Source organism: Chanos chanos, chromosome 2, assembly GCF_902362185.1.
Source record: "Chanos chanos chromosome 2, fChaCha1.1, whole genome shotgun sequence".
Taxonomy (NCBI): Eukaryota; Metazoa; Chordata; class Actinopteri; order Gonorynchiformes; family Chanidae; genus Chanos; species Chanos chanos.
The window spans coordinates 20017104-20040162 of NC_044496.1; the positions used below are offsets into that span (position 1 = coordinate 20017104).

Here is a 23059-nt window from a genome sequence, read left to right on the forward strand (position 1 = left end):
TGAAATTAGAAATGAAATATCTTGTATAGCTGTTGTCTGCAGATCTTTTGCGAGTTTTTTTTTTTTTTCTAAGCTGATGTTCATACAGAACAGATCTTTCCCTTAGAGTGACTGTAAGTGAATCTACACAGGCTTTGATGGAACAACACGTCCTGTGTCTCCAGTGGAAAAAAACAAACCATGTGTCCACACATATTTGTTTGTGTGCATGTGACCTCTCTGTTTGCCCCGAGAGGTGTTAACAGGCCTCTAATGCCTCGTATCTCTTATGCCGGCTATGTTTGGCAGGTATTCGCCAGCTCCAGCTCATCCTGCTGAAGATTGCTCTGCTCCTAGCTGTGGAGTTCCACATCAACGTTGAATTTGTAAGGCTACTTGAGCCATTAGAGGACCAGGAGAACAAAGGTGGGCTCCTCACTTTACTGTCTATCTGCCCATTTAATTGTGTCACACAGGCACAAATTTAACCAAATCTCCACCCCGACACAATAGCTGTTTGTTTCTTTTACCCACCTAACCCCAGTCTCTGCCAATAAAGTATACCCTCTTATCAGCAAAGATGTTCATTTTCTAATAGTGAATTCACGGGGGTCATGTTTTTGGTAGAACCATCCTTTTCTCACTTCTCTCTATTTCTCACTTTATCAGGAAGATAATGCCAAGGGGAAACATAGTGCTTCCTATTCAGTGGAGTATGAATGTGTGTCCATGGCAACCAGTCAACAGGAGTAATGCTTTGTTAGATAATGTGGTTTTAATGCCCAAAGAAAATATCTCTGATTGAGACCGCAGTTCTTTCCTAGATACCAATGTTATGTTATAACAGATACAGAGCACGCGCTGACCTCATTGAGTACAAATTGTAGGTTTATTTTTTGAAGTAAAAGAGCCTAAATGAAGAGCTGATTACAGGCTGATCAGAGTAATTACAACCATGTCTGGGGATCACGTTCTGGAGGAGGCAGTGTGTTTCCACATGTGTGCAGTTACTTATGTTGAAATGCAGAAACAGAAACGCAGAGACAGAAGACTTGTCATTTGAGCAATTGCATCACAGGAACCCCTTTTTCCACTGGGCCTCTTTTGATTGGGCTCTTAAATTGTGAGTCATTATCTGTTCCTTTCCACCACTTCAATAGAGACGTCAGTAAGCTGATAAAAACAAGAGCTGTTTCTATTTTAAGTTGTTGTGACCTTGTACTTTGGCCTTGAGATGAGATTTTGGATCTAAGTGGCAGTGTCACATTGCTATACTAACTGTTTGTCATTCTCTATATTGGATTAATTCAGTTGTAAATGTTTGGTGGTTGCAAAGATGATCTTTAGATTCAGTCATCAGCAGTAGAAGCTGGGGGTTTTGGGGTTGGGGGAGGTGGGGGGTGTTGTCAGCAGCCCTTACATAACTGACAATCATTGGATTCTGCTAAACTAAATTATATAATGCTCCACTGTGGTCTTTCTCTTCAGGAGCTGTCAGAATTAGTGCCCCCTCACCCCCTAGTCCTGCCGACAGGCGTTGTGTGTACTGCTGCCCAAAGTAAATAACACCAGGAAAGAGCACAAGTCAATATTTAGCCTATTTTCTCGTGCATGTTCCTTCACGTGTTTCTTGAGTGTAAAACCTTTAGGCATTGACATTCCTGTTTCCTGTCATGATGGATCAATGCTAATTTTCAACACTGTATCTATTTCTGTGTGTGCATGCACATTGACATCTGTGTGTACGTGCATGCTCACATGTGTGTGCGTGTGTGTGTATTACAGGACCTGGATGGAGGGCGGAGATTCGACCTGCAGACCACCCTGTGGCAGACTTTGACTTTGATGTGGTGGTAGGGGCAGATGGTCGTCGAAACACTCTGGAAGGTCAGACCACATGATGCTGTGATGCAAATACAGACAATTCTAATGTTTCCACTAAACGTACTTCCGCACATATTGAATTATGGTGATTCATTTTTACTTGGGACACTCATGTAATCTGCTCTACTTACATAGAAACCATGTATCTGTAATTATCTGCACTCTATAATTACAAAGCATATGGATAACTGAAAGGTACCCACCCAGAATATGATATGGTAGCATATGAACACAAATAACATGTCACATGGTAATTCACCAGTGTCTAACTATATATGTGAAGTATTTCTTTTTCCCAAACAAATACTAATCTTCAGAGAAAGGAGGTCAGTGGGTTCTTAAAAGTCTGCACATCGTGTTTCATAATACCTAAAACTGCAAAAATAGAGTTTATTTTCTAAAAAGGACACAGGGATGTACTTTGTCATGCACTCCCTATCAGTACAGCTCTCTCAGTGACTATAACCTAAAGAAAGTTGACTGTTGTTTTTGGCTGCATTCCCTTTTTCACATTTTAGAATGCACTGGTATGCTCCAGAAAGTTATGAAGCCGTAAAACCAAGTTCTCCTCTGTAAAGCTCTACCCCATGATGTCATCACACGCTGACTGAGTGTAAGGTTACATGTGAAATCAGAAAATGAACCATTCTAAGTAGAGGCGTGACCAGAGAGGAGTTCTGCTTTCCTCTGGAACGAGTTCATTGGCTGATGTATGCCTGCTGAACTCCCCTTCTCATGCCTGTCATCTTTTCACCTATTCTGATCAGGGGTTTATTCCAAATAAGGGAATTTTCAGCCTCTAAAAATGATGAGATGGTTAGCTCATTGTACAATTATGAGTGACTTAAAAAAAAAAGGACATGCTTTTGTAGTTGTCCTGCACATTAAACTGCTATTCCAGCCAGTCTGAGCCAGACTTGGGAAAGTTAAATATATCCAGTCTGTACCCTAGCATTCAGCTGAGAGAAAGTCAGCTACATTTGGAAACAGTGATGTGGGCAGACGAGGGGGAAGTTTTGGTGAATTAACTTGACAGTAATGGAACTGCCCTGGCCTGCAATCACATGAAATTTTCATCTGAAAAGTACTTTGCAGAGACTTCTACATGGTTCTCTGGGGTGAGAGACTCAAGGTGTTCGTCTTCCTCTCGGTCCTGCAGTCACAGTCCTGTAGCGTAGTGAAGACAGGTCTGCCTGACCATGCATGAGACAACAGGCTGTGACCACGAACCTAAAGTACAGTGTTGATCCATCAGTAATGGCCAATGGATGAATCTGCATACACTGTGTAAATTGTAGCTCTCAACTCTGTGGAAAGTCTAAGCCTTTCTGAACTTGAAATAACTAGCCTATAATTTTGTCAGTGACTGAATTTCCCTGGTTTAGACAGACGTTGTTGCATTTCTCAGGGTATTTCTCCACCCTCTCTCCAGGTTATTTAGCCTTTATAAAGTATTTTTGTCTAAAAGAAAAAAAATATAGCTGGCCAAACTAAAACTGCATATGAACAAAAGTCTGAAGGAAAAACCCAAGAATGTGATTGCATCCAGTTCTATACATGGATAAACACCAATTAGCCTACTAATGAAATGGGACAATGAAATGCACTGGAGTTGATTATTCAGGTGTTTCACATATTTCTCTTACATCCTACTTACTACTCAACATTAGTACATAAGATTGTTTAATTGCTTCTCCCTTTAGTAAATAGTTTTAGTTCTTCATCAGTTGTCACTGGTAGTATGATAAAGAAAAATCATAGCTTACTCTGTGAACATTTTTGTGCACAAATGATGAATGTGGTCTGGATCACTTGTACATATGTTCCAACTAAAGAACAAATAATTAAAAGAAAAAAAAATATGTGACAACATCACAACCAAATTTGTGTTGCCTGGAAAAGATAAACGAGGCAAGCAAGTCTGTCTGTATCACTTTTGAGTCTGCTGTCTGTCTCCCTCACCTCCCGTTCTTTATCATGTTCTCTCTCTGTTCCTCTTCAGGGTTCAGGAGGAAGGAGTTCCGGGGGAAGCTGGCTATTGCCATCACAGCTAACTTTATTAACAGGAACACCACTGCTGAGGCTAAAGTTGAGGAGATCAGTGGAGTGGCCTTCATCTTCAACCAGAAGTTCTTTCAAGACCTCAAACAGGAGACAGGTAAGGCACGGGGAGGTAGAGTGCGGGGTTTGGGAAATTTATATATGTGTTTGGAGGGGGGTGGGGGGGTGGCAGGAAGGAAACAAGGGTATGCACTTAGGAGCACTATGGAAAAAAAGAACTTTATGTAGGTAATGAAGAGAATCTGTAAAGACCCAAAATGTAATGCCATTATCACATTAAAGATGGGATGTTACATTTTGGGCATGGTGTAATAACTTATCGCATTTTGTGAAGAGTATTGCAATTTGCAATTTGTGCAGAAGCTCGAAATGTAATAATGACCAATAATGTAATAACTGTCAGTAATATAATAAAACATGATGTAATAAAGCCAATAGTGTAATATTTGGCCAGTAATATAATGAAACCATGTGCCAATAGCGTAATAACAATTTATAATAAAGCAACGTTATTGTCAGGTTATTAAATTATTGGTTTAGTAATCATGTTTTAATGAATAACGTAAGACCACGAAACCCATAATATAATAACACTTACATAAAACAGATTCTGTTACATGTCCCAATCATTGAATGTACACACTAAGGTTGAACCAGATGTCTTTCTTCCCTGTGGCCCTGAGAAAAAGTACATATAGTTTGACATGTAATGCTTTGAACGACATTATTCATTCAGTTTGATGTGCTTGACATTGGGGAGCTGCTGTTTGCAAAGATATGGGGGCTCACAAGGGGTTTCTAAGAATAGGAGTGGATGGGAATCTCTGTCTACAGCTCCATGCTAAAAACAAGCACAGAGATTGTCGTGACCTAAGAAAGTGAAGTGACAGTAAAGTAAAATTAGATTCCTCAAATTAAAATGTGGTGTAAACCACTTTTTTACCTACTGTTACTCCTACCATATCAAATTTGATGCATTTGTCCAGTTTTACCTGCGTTATGGGGTTCATGTTATTACACTGCTCATTAAGAAACTGGTTTCTAAATGAATAATATGATAATATCCCGTCCCGGCCCCCTTTGCAGGCATTGATCTGGAGAACATCGTGTACTATAAGGACAATACGCACTACTTTGTCATGACGGCTAAGAAGCAGAGCCTGCTGGACAAAGGAGTAATCATTCACGTGAGTAGAGTGTTTGGAGGCAAGAAAGAGATGAAAGTAGGTTAAGGTTGGTGTCTGCTTTGGTGACCTGCCAGTTCAACGTTCTTCTGAGCTTGAGGCTCATAAACACAACCCTGAGCACACAGTATTATAAACATCATTAAGGGGCACATATTTCACAGGCGTTACAGTTTCTCTCTCATACTTTTTCTCTTTCTCTCTCCCCAGCTTGCCCCACACTCATATACACATTCAGAAAAACACCCGGTTTCCTGATACTGTTTAGGCTTCATCAGTGACACACAGCTTGGGTTGGCAAAGTCTGAACTAAGTCATTGCATTGATTTTACAGAACTTGAAGTGAGAGAGTTGACAGTTACGGTTTTTGAGGTCACATCTTTGAGGGTGGCGAGCTTAGAAATATTGTAGGTCTAAATCCCTCTCTTCTTTTTTTAAACCACTGTAAAAGTTAGGCGTTTTGTAGGGGGATGCCATCCCCCTTGTGAGTAAAATGGCCAAAATGCATCCCCCTTGTTAACCTGCCATCCCCCTATATACTAGTAGTGTCAGTGACCATTCCACCTGTTGGCCGTTGGGCCATCACCCCTGTTAAAAAATAACAAATCACCTACTGACTGTAAATTAGGAAAAGAGCAACTCGTTGTCAGTGACTTGTGTTCTGGAAACAGTAGATTTGTGTTCTTAGTCATGTAATAAGGGCTTCCGTATGTCTTTTAGGATAACATTGACACTGAGATGCTTCTGAGCAGTGAGAATGTGAATCAAGAGGCGCTGTTGTGTTACGCACGCGAGGCTGCCGACTACGCCACCCATTACCAGCTGCCCACGCTGGACTTTGCAATGAACCACTGTGGTCAGCCGGATGTGGCCATGTTTGACTTCACCAGCATGTATGCATCAGAGAATGCTGCTCTGGTCAGAGAGAGGTTCAACCACCAGCTGCTTGTAGCGCTGGTGGGAGACAGCCTGCTGGAGGTGAGGAGACAAAATGAGAGCATATGATCTTACTGTGAGATGTTTTAGTGCTGTTGGTCTCAGATGAAGTATCTCTGACCATTGCTCTTTAATGGCACTTTGTGACCCTCCACAGCCCTTCTGGCCCATGGGTACGGGTTGTGCCCGCGGTTTCCTGGCAGCGTTTGATACAGCCTGGATGGTGAAGAGTTGGGCACAGGGCAGAGCCCCTCTGGAAGTTTTGGCAGAGAGGTTAGTGATAAAAACACACCCAGATATTCATGCAAAAACAAGATATGAGAGCGGCAGTCATGATCTGTGCATATGCCTTTTTGTAAACTTTCTTCTGTTATGGTATAGCACTCATCTTTTAACTGATGCGTTTGATTATGTTTGTACTTTCAGAGAAAGTCTTTACAGGTTGCTACCTCAAACAACTCCTGAAAACATTGCCAAAAACTTTGATCAGTACACCATAGACCCTGGCACGCGATATCCCAACCTTAATTCCAACTGCGTCAGGCCACACCAGGTGAGTTGATCATGGATGTTGCATCACAGCGCACATTTTGAATCACGTGAATTGATTATAAAGAAACCTGTTTTGTTTCTTTGCCCTCACAGGTTCGTAAATATTATGTAAACGGAGAGCTGAAGCCTTGTTCTCTGGAACGAGCTGCAACTATACGTCGCCCCGTCAACCTATCAAGACATGGTCAGTTTGACACAACGCAGGCGTACCAAATTGTTTCTAGATCTTACCTTTTCTTGTTCAGCAGGGCCTTATTTGATAGTTGGTTGGAGATAGCTCAGTTGGATGTTTCAGCCTTTTTGGTTGCACGACGTGCATGCTTAGACTTGTACCGAAGAGAAGAGGCCCAGATAGTGTGGTAATATTGAGGGAGATGTTTTTGGTAATTTCGTTCAGTCAACTTTAGATAACTGTACGTTCCCATTCTGGGAACATTGTCCAAGCAGTAAAGAGAGGGCTTTGTCCTTTGGTTAAGTGATAGCTTTGAGGATGGCCACTATTTATCTATGTGCAAGGGTTTTTGTTCCTGTCTGAAGTTTGTTTTTACTTGTGAAGTCATGGGGGGATGAGAGCTGCTCTAAAGAAAAGCGCTGCAGCCCCCGCTCATTACGTTAACAGAAGAACATTCCATGCGTATTGTCTCTCACTTCTGTTTTGCATCATAGACTTGTCTCCAAAATGTTTCAGCATGTTGTGATAGAAACAGATATTACGGATGAGGGTGAAGCCAGGACACTAAACTGTACCAAATGCACCTTTTTCAGGAGAACACAATGAAGCTTCAAAAGGATCTTTTGTCAAACAGTTCTTAGTCAAACTCTAGAATCATATCAATCAAATATAGTTTGATCACTGTAATACCTGTCATTATGCTCATATTCTGAGGATAATGTTGACTGGAGACACCAGTATAAAAATTTGATCCCTGACCATACAAATGGAAGCCAGGGAATTCACACTAGGCACAAAGTCTTTTATCTCCTCTTTGTGGCGCACCCTCTTCCAGCAGTAAAAATGTGCTGTGTTACACAACAGGGGGTTATGCTACGAAGGATGGGTAGAACAAGTCTGAACACAAATCTGTGTTTCTCTCTAAGCCTGCTATCTCTCCCCAGTCTCCTCTCTCCTGAACTATCATTGCTGTCAACTAGCAACTCTGTGATTGTTCTTATTTGTGGACTTATCTCCTGTGATGGTATTTGTTCTCAATAGAGTGTGTGTGTGTGTGTTTGTGTGTGTGTTTGTGTATTACAGCATCTGAAATCAGGCCCAGTAGGCTGCTCACATGGTGTCAGAAGCAGACGGAGGGCTACAGGGGTGTGGAGGTGACAGACTTGACCTCCTCCTGGACCAATGGCTTGGCCCTCTGTGCCCTCATCCATCACTTCAGAGCATCACTAATGTAAGACGCTTCAAATTTTCTGTCCACCACAACTGCTCCCCAAACACCACTCAGTTTCCTTCTCAGCCATTAACTGACTAGTAACAGGGAGTCTTACTTGCCTTGTGATTAAACAAGACAAGTCTCTTTATTGTTGACTGATAATGACTACTTTCCATGTTGAAGCAGGCTCTTTTCAGGTTCATTGAAGACCTTACAGCCCAGTCAGAGAGGGTACCCATGGTGTAATAATTACAATGTACTCTACCTCTGTATGAACCATCTCTCTGTCACATGTAATACCTGATTATAAATGAGGCTTCATTCTAAGTCTGTTAAGCAGTAAATCACACACCTTGAGATCACACATACAAGGTTTTTCCACTCTTGCTGAAGTTAAAGGGTGAATATGTTCACTGGCCTTTGCTCTAACACAGATGGCATTGTGTAAATCTAACCATGAATATTACATGTGAAAAGCCCTTTGACCTCACTTAAGACCAGCCTCCACAGTCAACCCCTCTGTCCTCCAGTCACAGATAGATGTGGTATGACAGTATTCTTCTAACCCCAGTGTGTTTAATGGAACAGGAGTTTGCATAGCATAACCATGTGTTATACCTCACACTGCTTATCAGAAGACATTTTTCATGTCTTAGTGTGTTCTGTCAAGCAGAATTCTAGATAAATCAGGGGAGTTTCCTGAAATTCTCACTTAATCTGGTTCTTTCATGACATTATAAAAATCCCAGGAGGATAATACATCACATTAATGCTTTATTTGTCAGCCCAGTATTCACTGCTGTCTGTGTCTCACCCACTATAGAGATTATGATTCCCTGAATGAGGAAGACTCTGCTAAGAACTTTCAGCTGGCCTTTGACATCGCCGAGAAGGAATTTGGGATCCAGCCGTTCGCTACCGGGGAAGAATTGGCTGCTGGTCGAGAAATAGACAAAGTCACCATGGTTACCTACCTCTCCAAGTTCTATGAACTCTTCAGGGGAACACCCCTCCCATCTTCAGGTAAAAGCTCTCTTTGTGAATTCTCTTTTGGTCGTCCTCCACAACATTCAACCATTAGTCACTCCAGTTCAAACTGTTTGTGTTTCATCAGAAGCCCAGCTCTTTTTCATAGTTTAAAAAGCTCAGTGCAATCATGGATTGTTATCTTTCACCACCTGAGGCTTGAATCTTTGACACTGTTCCAACCCGATTAGTTTCATTTCTGTTTCACTTCAAGCCGTTTAGTGTTGTCAGATAATGCTCTCAAAAGAGAAAGAAACCTCAAACTTCTAAAGAAAACTTGAAAGTAGATACAGTCTGAAGTTTCATCTTGTTTCCTGTAAAAGAACACAAGCTTGTTACACAATCCCATCATTCATGTAGTCAGGCATGCCAGGAATGCACATCTGCCCAGGCCCAGGTTAATGCACCACAGAGTACAGAATATTTGTGATACCTATGGAGAAAGCACACTATCTGCCCACTGTTGCTATGGGGCAGGACATAAATATACTGGATACTATGATATGGCCTGGGAAAGATCATATACATGCTTACGTCTGTGTCTAGGCCTGTTGCCCAGATAGCTGATAATTTATAATGTCAGGTTAATCGTAATTGTCCTTATGAGATTGTGTCATGAACAGCTATCAGTAAAAAAGTTTCCAGGAATTATGAACACCTTTTTAATTCTTAGTGGTTATTTCTTAAGAAAAACAGATGTTCTTACCCTTTGTTGTGCTTGCCATTCAGTAAAATAAAATGTTATGTAGATATTTCTTATCCATTATTTCTAGTCTCTTATTTATGTAGAGGAAGTACCTAAGTAATTTACTGTTTCTTTTGCAGAATCAAGAGGTGATAAAGAGGCTAGTACTGATGAGTATCCTTCAAAACCTCGTAGACCTGTTCAGAAGTCACAGAGTCTAATGCAACCCCGAAAGAGGATACCAAAGGTACCATGCTTGTGGTCATTTCAGCTACGGCTCATGATTTAGTGGTTGAGCTACTGCTCAATGTGTAGTGGTTCAGGCCCATTATTTTTAAACATGTGATATGTATGGTTTCTTAGATCTCAAGAGCAACAGGGAGAGGTTAACATGGCTCTTTCCAATGAACCTATTCTCTGAAAACCCTAATACTGAGGCATGTATTACTGTTTTGTATGTCTTTCTTCTCAGGACGACAAAAAAGTTGAAGATAATGATCCTATCTACAAACGAAGACGAAAGGTTGGCAGTTACTTGGAAGAGGTTTGTTTTTCTGTGTTATTTCTTTGTCATGGTTAGTGAAACCAAAACTGAAGAGCCAGACATATCATTTTGACCAGAATGTTGATATGTCTGTTTTTTTTTTTTTTTCAAGGCAACCAACTTTTCCAGTCAGAGTTCATCTTTAGCCAGTGAGGGACAGGAGCTGAAGGAGAACAAGGTCAGATACATGGCTACACAGCTCCTCGCAAAGTTTGAAGCCAACGCTTCAAGTTGCACTTCTTGGAGACAGGTGAGTGAAGTTACATAACCTTTATTTGAAACCTTGAAGCGAATTTTGACTTAACATTATGAATACCATCCTTTATCTGCCGTCTCCAGCTGTGGGCCTGGAAAATCACTTGCTAAACAGTAATACAGTTGAAATATTTCTTTCTCAAGCGGTTCTCCCTGTCCTGCCGCAGAAATCTGCTCTCTTTCCTCCTGTCCTAATACTTTTCACTGTCTTCTTTCTCTGAATCACTGTGGGTCCAAAACTGTCAGTCTGACCCAAACTCTGTGAAGCCTCCCAGGCCACGCTCCCTTGATATGACAGAGGATCTTCTCTATAACAGACTAAAGGAGCAAGCCCCTCCTCCGCCTCTCCTTAAAAGACAGGTAGAGCTGCTAATCAGTCAGTAAACTCATAACCATTCATGTGTGTACAGGAACACACATGGTATATAATTTTACATCCAAAAATGTAAGACGGTTGTTTGAGGAAAATGAAACTGACAAACTCACTGGGAATTTAAGGAGCTACAACCCCCCCCCCCCCCCCCCCCCCCCACCAAATTTGCTGTGTATTTGTCGTTTCAGTCTGCCAGTCTCAAACACACAGAAAAACACACAATTCCGGTACTAGCCTTGCCTCAGTCAAGCCCTCAGAATTCTCTAAGGAAACCTAGACAGGTGGCTCAGAAGTTCACTGGGCCACAGACAGAGTGTGCAGCAGCAGCAGTCAGCAGTGCAGACAATGCAGAGTCAAGCTATTCAAGCTCCTGCCACTCTGCAGTACTAGCCATGAGAGGAATGCTCCAGCGCCTGCAGAGGGTGGAAGATAAGATAAGCCAGGTGACCTGCTACTGTTTCAGCATGTGTCTCTCTCTCTCTTTCAACATGTGTCTCTCTCTCTCTTTCAACATGTGTCTCTCTCTCTCTTTCAGCATGCTTCTCTCTCTCTTTCAGCATGCTTCTCTCCCTCTCTCTTTCAGCATGCGTCTCTCTCTCTCCTTCAGCATGCTTCTCTCTCTCTTTCAGCATGTGTCTCTCTCTCTTTCAGCATGTGTCTCTCTCTCTTTCAGCATGTGTCTCTCTCTCTTTCAGTATGTGTCTCTCTCTCTCTTTCAGTATGTGTCTCTCTCTCTCTTATGCTTCTCCCTCTGTTTCATTGTGTATGTGTCTCTGTGTTTCTGTCTCTGGGTCATATAAATTCAGTAGAACAGAAGAGCAACTCTGGCTGTGTGTTTTTTTTTTTTTAAAGAGTTCCAGTTTGCGTAATTAAATTATCAATTCCACACAACCTTTGTGAATTACTGCATATGTTGGCCTTTCTGTTGCTCTGCATGGTTAATAAAATGAATATACATATTAAAGGATCTGAAACATTGCTCTCTCTCTCTCTTTTGTCTCTCTCTCTCTCTCTCTCTCTCTCTCTCTCTCTCTCTCGTCTCTCTCTCTTTGTCTTTTGCCATCTTTCTCCCTTTGTCCTGTGGCATCCTTCAGAGGAAAGCCCAGACCCAACAATCCAGAGAGTTTCATAAAAAGAGCATAAAGGAGAAAGCAGTGCACTTGAGCTCTCTGTTTTCTGGTTATGTGACCTCTCTGCCACAGGTGAAGCAGGTGATACTGTCTGATATTGTGTGACGCTGCTCTCTTGTGAGAGCCAGTGCTGCATGTTGTGTCTCTGTGCATCACGGCTGTGTTTTGTTTCACTCTGGCCAGTGACCACACCCACCTACCAAGCTTTACAGATCATGTCACATTAGCATTGAGAAGTCACTCCTGCCTGCATTCCAAGTGCCCCTTAGAATGCCTTTGTAGTTGAATAGTTCTGGTGTGTAGACTTCATCTGAGTACATTAGAGTGGGTATATTTTAGACAACTGTTTAATGTATTAAATGAATAAAGACCAGTACACATCATGGGGAGCATGTTAAAAAATTATATAATGTCTTGTAAAAGCACATTAGGTCATTTTTTTAGAAGAGGCTGTTAAAATAAATGGTCTCACTCTGTTCCATTACGTTGTTTATTGGCCTGTGTGAGACAGACCTGTAGAGATTATCAGAGGTGCAAATAGCCAGCCGACTGTTGTAAACTCACTGTGAACACTCACTGGCTGTGCACAAATGACTTGAAAAGTTGTTCTACAGGTTTCCCTTGCCTGTCAAACAACTTTGGCGCTGTGCACTCTTGTCATAAAGATGTCATAAAAACAGAAAACGTCATTAAACAGAATGGCAGAATCGTTGCTCTCAGAGTAGAAAAAAGTGGTGTTTTTCAGGGGCATTACCAAATTCTGTAGTTGTTTGTGGGTGCGCCTGATGGTGGTTAAATGACCACTGACTGACTGGAGCTGCATCCGACTTAAATGTCACTGTCCAGTGTTCCACTCATTCCTAACGCTTGCCTCTCTCTTACAATTTTTCACTTTTTCTTTCATTTTTTTTATTTCATTTTCCCTTTGGACTGACCAGGCTCAATTAGTACTTTCTCTTCACTCTGTCTTCTCACGTTTTATTGAAATGGGAAGCGAGAACCTCAAGAACTAGATATGGAACAAGGAAAATGTAAAAAGGAAATCCAGAGAGAACAAGACATGTACTCACATTTGGTGAGTGTTCTCTGTATGCTTACTTTATGCAGCTACTTGAACATGTCATTTCAGTTAATGTGGATGTGCTGCATATGACAATTATCTATTAGCATGGTCGTTTAATTGTGAGGGTATCTGGTTGAACAAGTTCTTTCGTTTGTGCTTTCAGCATAGTAGCACCAGCACATCCCCTGTTGCTCTACAGAAAAGTACTGAGAAAACCCTTTCAAGGGGAGACCGAGTCTTAAAGGGCCCCAAGAAGGTATTTGGCCACCACCTAAGCTAGTCTGTCATGCTTAACATATGAATCACAACTGAAACAGGTAGAATACGTGTTTCAAATAAATGGTGCACCTGTTGTGCAGGACTTTTTTTTGTCATACACGAGGCATGATATAGATGTAGTGAATACATTTGACCATTAAAGTATCGTGGGGTACTATCCTGACCTCCGGGATGGCTCCTGTGTGTGATCTCACTTTTCAGTGTTTGACGCCACATGTTTTTTTTTTTTTCTGTTTGACTCCACATGCTAACCCCGCTGCCTTTCCTTCATCTCTTTCCATATTTGGATATTCATCATTCTTTCCGCATGAATCTGCTGTGGACAGACAGATTTCTTTAGTCCTCATCCTCCACTCTGCTGCTCAAAAATAACCACACCTCCCTCTCCTCCAAAACACAGAACCTCTCCCTGTCTCACCTCTTCTCCATGCTTACCTCCTCCAACGCCGCAGGTAAACCATCTATTCATCTCCATGTCTACCACGGCCATCTGTTACTAACATGATTTCTCCATCCGTCTTCATTTCATTGTCACCCTCTAATGGTTCATAGCAGAACTTTAAACACAGGGCTTAGTCATACGACATAGTAAACAGGAAATCCATAGAGAAACAGTCAGTGACTCACATATGGTGAGGGTTTCCAGAGTACATGCTAAGATATATTACTAAGTACATAGATAATATTTCAAGAAGTATGTCATAACTATTATTCTAAAGAAGACAGGTTTGAACTAGTCGTGATTCAGGGACTATACTAGTGAGGGCATCAGGTAAAACAATTGGCAGCAGAATAAAGTGATGCTTTTACTGTTTGCAGTTTCATTATAGTATCAGCAGCAGTACGTCATGTATTACTCTACGGAAACAAACTGAAATTCCTCAGTCAAGAGGAGATAGAGTCGTAAACGGTCCTAAGCAGGTATCTAAACATTCCTGATGAATGATGTTTGTCTTCTGTGTCATACATAAGACAAGGAACTGCAGCACGTACGTCAGTTATTGCTGAAAATTTGGCTGAACTGAAAGTGCACTTTTTTGGATTACGAGCATGTTTCTCAGAGGAACACGGAGGATTGATAGGGTGTGATGTGTGGAACAGGGCTATGTGTGGGACAGTGTTCTTTAATCTGCATGAGCCAAAAAGAGAAGTCGGTGAGACCAAACATTCCCTTTGACCACAATGAAAGGACATTCCTAACAATCCTCCCTTCCACTGCCAGATGTTTGACCAGAAACACTTGCTAAAGGAGATCATGTTGCATTCACCGCTCTGTGTACGATGTAAAATGTTTAATTTTTGAAATAACTGTTTTACTTTAGGAAACAGAGGTCTCGTTGGAGACTGGGAAATCCCTTGAGCATCTTGAGTATCAAGTTTGTTTTGTTGAGCAAAAAACTTGTATTTTCCGTTAAGAGGTTGATCAGTCAGTCAAATTGTACTGCACGACACACTGTGAGCGATGCTTCCGTCTGTTTTTTCAGTCTGAGTCACTGTCTTCCTCTGTCCTCATTGTTCATACTGCAGTCTGTCACACTGTCCACTCCTCTGCTCTCACTTCTTCTGTTTTGCTCCTCCGTTTCCATGCTTTCCTCTGGGTGTGGCAGCGCACTGTAGGGAAGGTGTCTCTGGTAGTGGGAGCAAGAGCGGAAACTCTTGCCACTCTTTATGAGAATGATCACAGGCCTAAAACCACCTGCTCAGCTGGCTCTCCGGTAAGCTGTCCATGCCCAGACAAGGCAAACAATGCCTGCAAGACACTGCAGGCCCTTCCTCTTTAGTTGTTGCGTGACTGTTTGCGTTGTGGTAACAAATACTTTACTTGGTGGCAACAATGACAGGGTCACTGCAGCATAATCCTGTGTTGTCCCTTATTATTGAAGTTGTTCTTATGTGGTAGAGTTTGGATATGGTTGGTTTAGTGTAACTGTAATTATTTTAACAGTTTCTCTGAAAGTGTTTAGATATACGTATATCTAAACACTTATGTGTAACTATATGCAGCCTGTATGTGGAATTCAAACAGGATAGCTTCATGAACTCTTATTTTCTAACCATGTGTGGCTCAGGGTTTTATGTCTTTGAAAGGAAATCTGCTGTCACTCAATCTGTTCGGGGTGATCTGTTCACCAGCAGCTCGCAGAGCATGGACACCGTTCCCAAGGCTTTAGTCCACTTTAGTCTGCTTCTACAGGCCAACAGACCTGGTTTCAGCACAAATGCCTTTTTATACACCCATTCACTGGAGAGTGCTTTACCTCTTTAATACAGAGTGGGTTTATCATACTGTCTGCGCTCCCTGTCTTCTAGGGCTCCTTGAAGAAAGAGTTCCCCCAAAACCTTGGGGGCAGTGATATTTGCCACACCTGTAAGAGACGTGTGTATGTGGTGGAGCGGTTCAGCGCTGAAGGACTCTTCTTCCACAGAGAGTGTTTCCGTTGTGACACGTGCCGGACTCCGTTACAGCAGGGTGGACATGCCTTTGACTCAGAGCTGGGTATGCACAAACATCACAAACTTAAAAGCTTTGCTTCCACTTACTACTTGTGATGTTTATAATCATGCCTGGCTGTTACGCTGGGCGAGCACAGCTGTTATTCTTTGCCCTCTTTTCTGGCTGTAAAACACTCGTTATCCTGGAATTTCGTTAGACCTGATCAACATCACTCTTTTTGGACTCTCTTAGGGAAACTGTACTGCAAACTTCACTTTGCTCAGCGTAAATGCCCCATAAAACGTGAGAAGACAGAAAGTCAACACGAGGTAAACACCTACAATAATTTATCAGTTCAAAATAACATTCTGTGTCTTTGTATTTCATATTTATGATACGACAAATATATCATGTTTCCCTACAGGGACAATATAACAGTGACCTTCCGGATGGGTCTGTGTCGACCACAGATGGTAGTAGCACTTTCCTGCAGTCTCAGCCATCAGGTACTTTGTCCTCCCTCCTCAGGAAAAGCCTGCGCTGGCCCCTGCACGTGAGCCAGACGGTGTGTGCTGTTCCCCGCCGCGTGTCTTGCTGGCTGCGTGGTGTCATGCGGGCAACTGGTCACCACCTGAGGGACAATGCAGAAGATTATGCCTTTTTGTATGAACTGATGAGTGTGGGCCTGCCTCTAATGTTTGCCTTTAATGAGGTCCTGGCCCAGATGTACACAGAGGTGGGCCCTCTGGACCTCCAGTTCCTGCAGCAGTGGTTTGAGCAGCAGCTGGGGTATAGGCTCCTTTAACAGGGGAATGCCCTGTTCCACCCAGAGCTCTACCAGTGCCAGGCATCCAGCACTGACCTTTATCCACAGTGCATAGGGCTTTAGTGGCTTATGGTTATGATGACTGGCCACTGTCTGACCATATGCGGAAGTACTTATGTGCTTCTTTTCCTTTTTGGTAAAGATATAACTATAGCTGATTCCAACTGTAAACTGTCACTGGTTGTACAAAATATTGGCTTGTTTCCTTTAACTCTGCAAGCTTTTAAATTTGGAAAATGAAAAAGTGGTCATGGGAAATTCCCAACAATTTTTCTTGGCCATTCTCAGGTTACGGCAATTTTGATTTTAAACATTGTCTGGGGTGGAAAAACATGTATTTAATGCACTTTAATTTTAATCGCATGGACTTTTGTGCATGTAAGTGTGAGAAAAATGTGCTTGTGTTGTGTAAGACCTAATAATGAATATAGTTGTGCTGAAACTGTAGGTTTACTAACTGGGACTGAAGCGTGGACAGATGATATTGTCTGCTCATTGGTTCTTGTGCAATGGAAATGCTGTTCTCACATTTGGTTCTCTTGGATTTTTAAAGTTTACAACCAATAAGAAAGACAGATGTCTGTTGAAGACAATCTAGTTTCTTAAAAATATTCGCATCCTTGATTGAACAGCATGCTTACATAATTACAATTTTTCTGTAAAGATTTTGAACAAACATCTTTTTTTTCTGACATAATGTAATATGGACTACAGTTTTATGTCTACAATGTAGCATTCCTATTGCCTTTAATGAGAGGTTAGACTTTGTAACATTTGATTCTCATACAGTGCCACCTGTTGACTGTACTTTGACTATGCGTGTTGTGGAACAGGTCCAGAGAATGTTTTCAGTCAATTTATTGTGCAGATTCTTGAGAGTTTTCATGACAGAACTTGCCAGTACCTCTGAGATTCAAGCCAGATTCTTCAAACCAAATGGCAATATTACATGAGTGCTCCATGGTATGTATGAGTATAAAGCATATTACAGAGGGAACTCATCTCTCTATATGGGAACACAGAGTTATCTGTAAACATTGTTGCACAATAGTGAGAATCTTCTTTCTACAATAGATTCACTGGACCTTTGTTCTTGTCTCTGCATGATTTTTTATGTGTTTTCGCCACTAATCATCCACATTTATATTGTTCTTATGAATAAACATACAGTATTGCTCTCATGCAGCAAACAACAAACAGTTCTTTTTAAGGTGCGAACTACTGCACTTGAGACAGTGTATGGCATTTGAGGTTCTTATGGAGTCATGAACAAGGCACAGTACCCTTTGGTGTTTGCTGAGAAAAAGTTGTTTTTTTTTATACACTGGAGTGTGTGTGGTTTGCATTTGTCACATCAGACTCTGTCCTGTAGAGTAGAGTTCCTCTCAGCTCAGTGATGTAGCCACCATCAACTGTGGTGGCACAGTACCAAAATGTATGTCCAACATTTCTTCAAGTAATATGTCAAAAACAATAACCGCTCATTACTGCATTCTGACAGAAGTCGGCAAATGCTTTTTTCTGCGTACTGATGACACAAACAGCTTGAAAAAGGCTGTTTTCCATGGGGGAGCATGTTCTTTAAAATAATTCATTCACTTTTGTTTGTAAAGTTTTTTATATTTACATGTTTACTTTTCTCTTTCTGTTTCTTGATTTATCTATAGTACCTTTCCCTGTCTCCACTGTTGCCAACCCTGACTTGCACTGAGAATCTGAAGGTGATCCTCAGCATGGTCACATGATGGCATGAAATATAGTGCTATACTCACAGTCATTGGCTGCCAGTACAGCCTGCTTCTCCTCCCTAACAGGATTGGACAATCCTTTTAGCACATGTGTGGAGATGTACCCTCAGAGTAACACTCTAATGTTTACAGCCATGTCTCAAAGACACTTATTATGTGTGTGATTCCCTTTTGTGCATGTAGAAAGGTTTTTTTTTTTTTTTAACATACAGATGGTCGTGTGGTCTTGCCTAACTTCACATCATCTGTTTGAGATTTCTTCTTTCTGTCTTTACTATAGCTTTTTTTTTTTTAATTTTCTGTTTCAGAAGCTGTTTACGTTTCAGAAATGGAGGTCACAGAGCCTAAGAAGGCCTTAATTTACGATAGCACATTTCCCTAGACATGTTGTAAAACTGTATTAACTGAATTTCACAGGTAAATTATATTGTAAAATGTATGATTTACCATATTAATGTGAAACCATGCACAATAAACAAATGGCTTGGAGTGTTTGCATATGTGAGTTTTCTTTTCATACAGAAATTGAACGCAGAACATCACAAAAGATGTTTTATGAGAATATAAGGATGCAAGTGATAGATATATTGTATGTGCATGACTTTGTCTTCTGACAGATGCACAACATCTGCCTCGTACAACCTTCATCGTGCTGCGGTCTGAGAGAGTGTTGTCTTTAATGACCAATAAAACTGCGTATCACCGAGCTCTGGGACAACAAAAACGACTTCATAAAGAAAAATAAAAAAGTTCCATATGTGTTGGTCAAGATCTGTGGATTGATCTTGTAAACAGATCTATCGTATGCAAGGTCACAAGGCCCTACAGATTTTTTTTATGTAATCAGAACAGGTCACTGTGTTGTGGGTCTTTCGTTGAAGGGGCTGAGACTGGAATTTGTTCCCGCCTCCTGTCTGTGCTGATAAAGCCTAACACCCAAAGTATTTTTGGACAAACTGTAGCTGGACATCTGAGAAAGGAAGGGATTTTTTGCTGGTGAGATCACAGTTTACGTATAAAACCACGAGTTTCTCTCATGCTCTCTCACAGTGTGTTCTCATAGTTGGTGTCTGACTCCGTCTCTCTGAGAACTACGGAATTATCCTGTCGTAAATTCAAAAGCTGTGAAGTTTTTCAGTGTCTGGTCACCATCAGGCTACTGAATGTCCACAGAAGTACACTTCCTGTCCTGCTCTGAAGAGAAAGTGTGAATATTATGGTGATTTTACAGTAATAGTTGTGGCCAGAATTGGTTTAGGCACAAACGAGTCATTGTGACTCTAGAGGGACTTGAGAGTATGAACTTCACTTCACATTTTGTCTTTTAAATGAACCAGAACACCCTATCACAGTCAGTCTTTTAATTTATGAACTTACAGTGGGTGGGCAGTGTATATTTTACTGATATTGCATTTCAAAGTGCCATTACTGGCTTTTGTGAATAGTGGTCATAAAAAGTTTTATTAATTTATTTGTGCTATGAAATATAATGATACATATCTGCACTTTGAAAAGAACATCTGTTGTAAACAGCCTGTGTTTTTATGCTCAACAACACAGTACTCTGATATGTATGCTGGTGGGTTAACTGGAGTGAGAAAAGAAATGCTGTCCTCAATCACCATATTAACCTGCTAATGTCACCATTTAACTGTGATATATTTTTGCCTCTACCTGTTTACCTGAATCTTTAACATCTCTTTACTCTTCTAAGCAATTCTGCCACTCTAAGACAAGATTAAATACCACAAATGTATGTTGTTTTTTGATTAGGTTTGGATTGTGAATCGTGTTTTGAAATTTTATTTATCTTGTTACACAATACATAGAAAGCAGGAAACACTGAAGACAATGCTTAACGTTAAACAAACTTCATGTTACATAGCTACTGAGCCATTCACAGGGCAGCACTTCCTTCAGAGTTCAAATACAAGCAAAGTGTATGACTGAATTCAACATACTCTTTGAGTATTCATTTTTTTCCCCCCAAATTGTTTACTCAGTTTTTCTGACTGTTTGTTAGGGAGGAACTTTAAAGAAAACATCTTTGATTTTGCTTTGTCAGGCTCTTAAACTGAGATATGTGTGCCTAAAAATATCCATGAAGAAATGTCCAATTTTTTCACATACTGTTCTTTCTGTACTGACAGCTATGGCTTCTCTTCTCCTGGCTTCTCTTGTCTTCAATTCTTTTATGACTTTTCTTTAATTCATTATTTTATATCCTCTTACAATGTCTAACAATTGACCCCAGACAAAATGAGAACATTTGACATTTCTTGCACTTTCAAACAAGCAATAAAGATTTTCCCAGTAAATGTGATGAATTAAAAAAATGGCAAGAAGCTGAATTTTTGTTCCAACCTTTGATTTCAAGTTATGTTTCCATGATGAAGTGTGTTCATTGGTTAAGAAACAATTATTATCAAAACCAAAGAGACCCTTTACTGATGCACTCTGCTTCATAGATCATGCCATCTCTGAACCCCCTCTTCAGAAATTAGCGATGTTTTGTTAGCAATCAGGTGCTTGAGCAGTTGATATCATGGACTAAGCAAAGAGTTGAAAATGAGAAATTTTGGCCTGTTATTCAACCCTCTAACTGAACCCATTCTCAAACCATAAATTCCCATTAAGCATTTTCCCTTCATGCTAAAATGCTATTATTCTTGAATCAGAGAGTGGACAGCAAAAATTTAAAGGTTATAGATGGCTTCAGAATCCTCATGTTTGGGTTGAATGCACAAGGAAGGCAGGTGATTCATTTCAAGATAAGTTACTAATGCAGAAATATCAACATGAATAGTCTGTACCAATGTAAATTTCTCTCCTCACTCTTTGTGTTAAATACTGAATATTTTATGATCAAAAAAGATGCATTACACACATACATACTAAAATGAAATAAATGTATATAGTAATTGATTTCCTGTAAATCTGAGTGTCCCTATTATACAGACTTCATTTTTATTTTTTTTATTTTAAAATCAGTGTTTGGAGAAAAAGCTAGAGTGTACCAGCATATTTTAGATCGACTGAACAGCAAAACAAGACATAGAATGAAAATGCAACTCTTACGTGAAATGGCCACAAGAGGGCGCCACTATCTTGAGTAAATATGGCTCAACATTACAGCTGTTTGCTGCCTGTTGTGTTGATACTTTGTGCTGAGAGAAAATGAAAAATAAGGAATACATTTTGTGGGAAATGATTACTGGCTTGCGACGTGACATATGCCTGCCATTTGAAGGACTGCATTCTCCCATGTTGTGATAAGACAGGGCGAAAGACAAAAATCCAAAACCAGAAGGTTATCTCTGCAGTACATCCACAACTTGAAAAGGTTAAATTAGTTTCACATTGCTTATTTTCCCCACAAGCATCTCTACATCTCTAATGATGTGATGATGTGGTGGCCTGTCAAAACTAAACAGTGACCTTCATTTTGACAGATGCCAATGCTGCCTTTCATTTGCATTATAGAAGCTTTGTTCCTTACAGCCTCCTCTTAGATTTTGCTATCTTTCGATTCTTTGACTTGAGCAATTCTTTTAATTTCAACAAAACCTTTGATATCTGTTATGTTAAATTGACCTGTTTTCTGGGTTCAAATGCTTGAAAGACATGTTAAATTGTACATGTCTTCTTGGACATCTGTTTATGTATAAGTCAATTTAATTATGTGACAGAGAATAGGTTACCACAAAATCATTTAAAAGCAGAACACACTCCTTGCTTACGCAATTCATGAAAACAGATATGTGGTTTAAAACATTTACATCAATCATAAAAAACAGGTGATCTTTTTCACATTGGATTATTTGTGTGTCAGGAGTTCAGCATTTAATGCCTGGAGACAGGAGAGGCAAGAGACTGAGAAATCATTGATGAAAAGCTTAATAGGTCACTTGCTACAGAGAACACTGATGTCTCTCTCGTTGCATGTGAGAACGTGTATGTGTTTGAGTGTGTGTGTGTGTGTGCGTGTACGTGTGTAGGTGGGTGAGTAGGTAGGTGGCTGGGTTTTGGGTAGGGGTTGGTTGAGTGACAAGGCACACCAAAGTAGTATCTTTGCTTGTATTACAGGAATGAAAGCCTTCAGGTAACTCACAATGCTTGGTCCATCAGGCACTGTTTAGTCAACCAAAAAGATTCAGTCATTGTTGCTGCAGCGGCGTCTAGGAGGATTCCACATTCAACAGGACAGCCTCTGCAACTAAGATATGAAAGACATACACTTTGCCACAGTTCATTTGTCCCTGAGGACAGATTGTACATCCTACACTGAAAAGAAATAACTGGCATTTAGAGGCGAAAAGTGTGGAGAACTAAAATGAATTTAGCCGTGACTTTCTGTGCCAACATCATCAGCGGAGGAGCTGCCTACTCGTGCGCTGAGAAATAAACAGCTGAACTCCACAGGAGCAAGGACAGGTCTACCACATCTGTCTTCAACAGATTCATATTGCACCTCACAGTGTATTCTAATTAATACTCACAACAAATCAGATGATTGCGGCCCCATATTCATGGCAGCGTTGAAAACAAATTTAAACAGATGCCATACTTTATGACAAAGGGACTGATCTTTTCTCACAAACTGTGGTACTTATGAAGTGGATCTATGTACTGTGTCTGCCAAAGTTGTTTATCCTTGAAGGTAAGAATTAAAATCTTTTATTTTGAGTAGTTGAGAACAAACATGTCTCAGATAA

The 23059-nt window shown here is 40.7% G+C and overlaps 1 protein-coding gene across 2 annotated transcripts in view; it reads left to right on the forward strand.

The window, feature by feature from the left end:
* Positions 1–18826, forward strand: part of mical2a (microtubule associated monooxygenase, calponin and LIM domain containing 2a) — a 31237-nt gene extending 12411 nt beyond the window's left edge. Inside the window, exons 4-21 of one of the 2 annotated variants that reach the window (XM_030793076.1) lie at positions 289–405; positions 1765–1866; positions 3866–4021; positions 5011–5111; positions 5829–6086; positions 6202–6317; positions 6471–6597; positions 6690–6780; positions 7852–7999; positions 8805–9004; positions 9833–9939; positions 10165–10236; positions 10349–10486; positions 10738–10851; positions 11053–11307; positions 15647–15833; positions 16023–16099; positions 16195–18826. In XM_030793076.1, coding sequence (XP_030648936.1) covers positions 289–405; positions 1765–1866; positions 3866–4021; positions 5011–5111; positions 5829–6086; positions 6202–6317; positions 6471–6597; positions 6690–6780; positions 7852–7999; positions 8805–9004; positions 9833–9939; positions 10165–10236; positions 10349–10486; positions 10738–10851; positions 11053–11307; positions 15647–15833; positions 16023–16099; positions 16195–16575 — 2747 coding nt within the window. In that variant the 3' untranslated portion in view covers positions 16576–18826. The remainder of the gene's footprint in view (positions 1–288; positions 406–1764; positions 1867–3865; positions 4022–5010; positions 5112–5828; positions 6087–6201; positions 6318–6470; positions 6598–6689; positions 6781–7851; positions 8000–8804; positions 9005–9832; positions 9940–10164; positions 10237–10348; positions 10487–10737; positions 10852–11052; positions 11308–15646; positions 15834–16022; positions 16100–16194) is intronic. The other variant, XM_030793084.1, reaches the window with a different exon arrangement.
* Positions 18827–23059: the final 4233 nt, after the last annotated feature.